Genomic DNA, 3,212 nt, shown 5'->3' on the forward strand with positions numbered 1-3,212 from the left:
TGGGCGTGGGGCGTGGGGCGTGGGGCGTGGGGCGTCTGGGGCGTGGGGCGTGGGGCGTGGGCGTGGGGCGTGGGGCGGCCAGTCTTCAGCAGCCCTGGGGTGGGGGGCTGGGCCGGAGTCTGACCGCTGGGGGTGGGGGGTGGGGGTGGTCCTGGGGGGGTGGGGGGGGGGGATTGGGATGTGCGCTGGGGTCGGGGTGTCTGGGCCCCAGACGGCGTTGCTCGGGTAACGAGGGCCGGGCCCAGTCTCCATGGAAACGTGGTGGGCCGGGGTCCGGTATCCATGGAGACGCGGGAGGGGCGGGTCCGGTCACCATGGAGACGCGGGGAGGGGCGGGGCTGGACCGCGGCGGTGACGTCACCGGTTGCCGGGGTGATGCTGACGCCGGCGGGTCCTTGCCCCCCCCCGCCCGCCCCTCCCCCTCCCCCTCCCACACACGGTCGCTTCCGGTGGCGTCCGCAGCGCCGCCTGCGCCCCCGAGAGCGGCAGCGGCAGCGGGCGGAGCGTCACCCGCAGCCCGGCTCCCGCCCCGGGCCCCCCCCCCGCCCGCCAGTCAGCCCCCGGCACTAGGCCGCTGCAGTCCCCGGCCTCTCCCAGCCCCCCGGGCCCCGGCTCCAGGCCGTCATGTTGCCCGAGCCCGAGTGCCGGGTGCTCTCCATCCAGAGCCACGTCGTCCGCGGCTTCGTCGGCAACAAGTCGGCTGCCTTCCGCTGCAGGTCAGTGCGGGCAGTGGGCAGTGGGCAGTGGGCAGTGGGCAGTGGGCAGTGGGCAGTGGGCAGTGGGCAGTGGGCAGCGGGCAGTGGGCAGTGGGCAGCGGGCAGTGGGCAGCGGGCAGCGGGCAGTGGCAGCTCCCCTCCCCCCTCACACCCCCCATCCCCTCACACCCCCCCATGGACACCCCCAGCAACACCCCCCCACACCAACCCCCCGTCTACACCCCCCGATCACCCCCTCGCCTCACACCCCTACCCCCCCCCCCCACCTGTCAACACCCCCAGTTCACCCCCTCCCCGTCAACGCCCCTGAACAACCTCCCCCCATCCCCTCTCCCCTCAACACCCCCCATCCCCCCTCCCCCCTCAACACCCCCCATCCCCCGTCTACACCCCCCTCCCCCTCAACACCCCCATCCCCCCTCCCCCCTCAACACCCCCATCCCCCCTCCCTCCTCAACACCCCCCATCCCCTCAACACCCCCCATCCCCTCTCCCCCTCAACACCCCCCATCCCCCGTCTACACCCCCCCCCCCTCCTCCCCCTCAACACCCCCCATCCCCCCTCCCCCCTCAACACCCCCCATCCCCCTCAACACCCCCATCCCTCTCCCCCTCAACACCCCCCATCCCCCATCTACACCCCCCTCCCCCTCAACACCCCCCATCCCCCTCCCTCCTCAACACCCCCCCATCTACACCCCCTCCCCCCTCAACACCCCCCATCCCCCCTCCCTCCTCAACACCCCCCATCCCCGTCTACACCCCCCTCCCCCCTCAACATCCCCCATCCCCCGTCTACACCCCCCTCCCCCCTCAACATCCCCCCATCCCCCCCCATTTGTGGAATTCTCTGCCACAGAGGGCAGTGGAGGCCGATTCACTGGATGGATTTAGGAGAGAGTTAGATAGAGCTCTAGGGGGCTAGTGGAATCAGGGATATGGGAAGAAGGCAGGCACGGGTTACTGATTGTGGACGATCAGCCATGATCACAATGAATGGCGGTGCGTACAGGGCTCGAAGGCGAATGGCCTCCTCCTGCACCTATTTTTCTATGTTTCTAAAAGGTTTTGAGACAAATAATTTAACCTCAAACAAACCTGCCATCACTCCTCACTCTTTGTATAACAGTTTACATTGGAGCAGTTTTGGGCCCCATAATCTGAGGAAAGTGTGCTGTGTTGGAGAGGGTCAGGGGCGGGTTTATTACGAGAGTGGTCCCAGAATGAGTGGACGAGCATCCCACTCATCCAGGTCTTCTTCACCCCGACCTGCACATCCATGTACCCCAACAGGTCACCATCCAACACCCTGTTCCCCTTCCCCCTCTGCCCTGTCATCTTCTCTCCCCTGCCCACCCTCCAGTCCCTGTCACCTCCTGTCCCACCACCCCGTCCTCCCTCTAATGAACGCTGTCGGTCCTCCAACAGGTGCTGGGATTCGAGGTGGACACAGTGAAACTCTGTGCAGTTCTCCAACCACACGGGCAAGTATCTGACTAGCAGAGTGTCGAAAAACCTGCAGATGTCGGTAAAATGGAAGATAGACACAAATGCTGGAGTAACTCAGCGGGTCAGGCAGCATCTCGGAGAGAAGGAATGGGTGATGTTTCACAGAGTGTGGAGTAACTCAGAGCGGGTCAGGCAGCATCTGTGGAGAACATGGATAGGTGACGTTTCACAGAGTGCTGGAGTAACTCCGCGGGTCAGGCAGCATCTCTGGAGAGAAGGTTTGGGTGATGTTTCGGGTCAAGACTGATGTCAGGGGTGTGACAAAGGGACATAGATAAAATGTAGTCAGAGATAGGGAGACTATCATATCATATCATATATATACAGCCGGAAACAGGCCTTTTCGGCCCTCCAAGTCCGTGCCGCCAGCGATCCCCGCACATTAACACTATTCCTACACCCACTAGGGACAATTTTTACATTTACCCAGCCAATTAACCTACATACCTGTACGTCTTTGGAGTGTGGGAGGAAACCGAAGATCTCGGAGAAAACCCACGCAGGTCACGGGGAGAACGTACAAACTCCTTACAGTGCAGCACCCGTAGTCAGGATCGAACCTGAGTCTCCGGCGCTGCATTCGCTGTAAAGCAGCAACTCTACTGCTGCGCTACCGTGCCGTGGTAGCTAGTGGGAGAAGGGGGAGGGGATTGAGAGGGGAGGTACACTGTTACTGCGCCCGCCAGTGCCTGGGCGGGTGAGATGGCTCAGCAGGTAGAGCCACTACCTCGCGGCGCCAGAGACCCGGGTTCCATCCTGACCTTGGGCGCTGCCTGCCTGTGTGTGTGTGTGGAGTTTGCACGTTCTCCCTGTGACCCCTCCGTAAGTTGCCCCCTGGTGTGTGCTGGGAGTGAATGAGGAAGTGGGATAACATAAAGGTTAGTGTGAGTGGGTGACCGACGGCCGGCATGACTCGCAGGGTCTGTTTCCATGCTGTAGCTCTAAAGCAAACTAAACTATGGGACCGCAGCCAAGGCCAGCGCAGTG

General features: G+C 63.3%; 1 protein-coding gene across 1 annotated transcript in view; it reads left to right on the forward strand.

Moving 5' to 3' along the window:
• The first annotated feature begins 445 nt into the window (after nucleotides 1–445).
• The window catches only part of pdxka (pyridoxal (pyridoxine, vitamin B6) kinase a), a 35,587-nt gene continuing 32,820 nt past the window's right edge, over nucleotides 446–3,212 (forward strand). Inside the window, 3 exon segments of the mRNA XM_078409761.1 lie at nucleotides 446–720; nucleotides 2,145–2,171; nucleotides 2,173–2,200. Of these exon segments, the coding sequence (XP_078265887.1) occupies nucleotides 625–720; nucleotides 2,145–2,171; nucleotides 2,173–2,200 (151 nt within the window). The 5' untranslated portion in view covers nucleotides 446–624.

Source organism: Rhinoraja longicauda, chromosome 12 (genome assembly GCF_053455715.1).
Source record: "Rhinoraja longicauda isolate Sanriku21f chromosome 12, sRhiLon1.1, whole genome shotgun sequence".
Classification (NCBI taxonomy): Eukaryota; Metazoa; Chordata; class Chondrichthyes; order Rajiformes; family Arhynchobatidae; genus Rhinoraja; species Rhinoraja longicauda.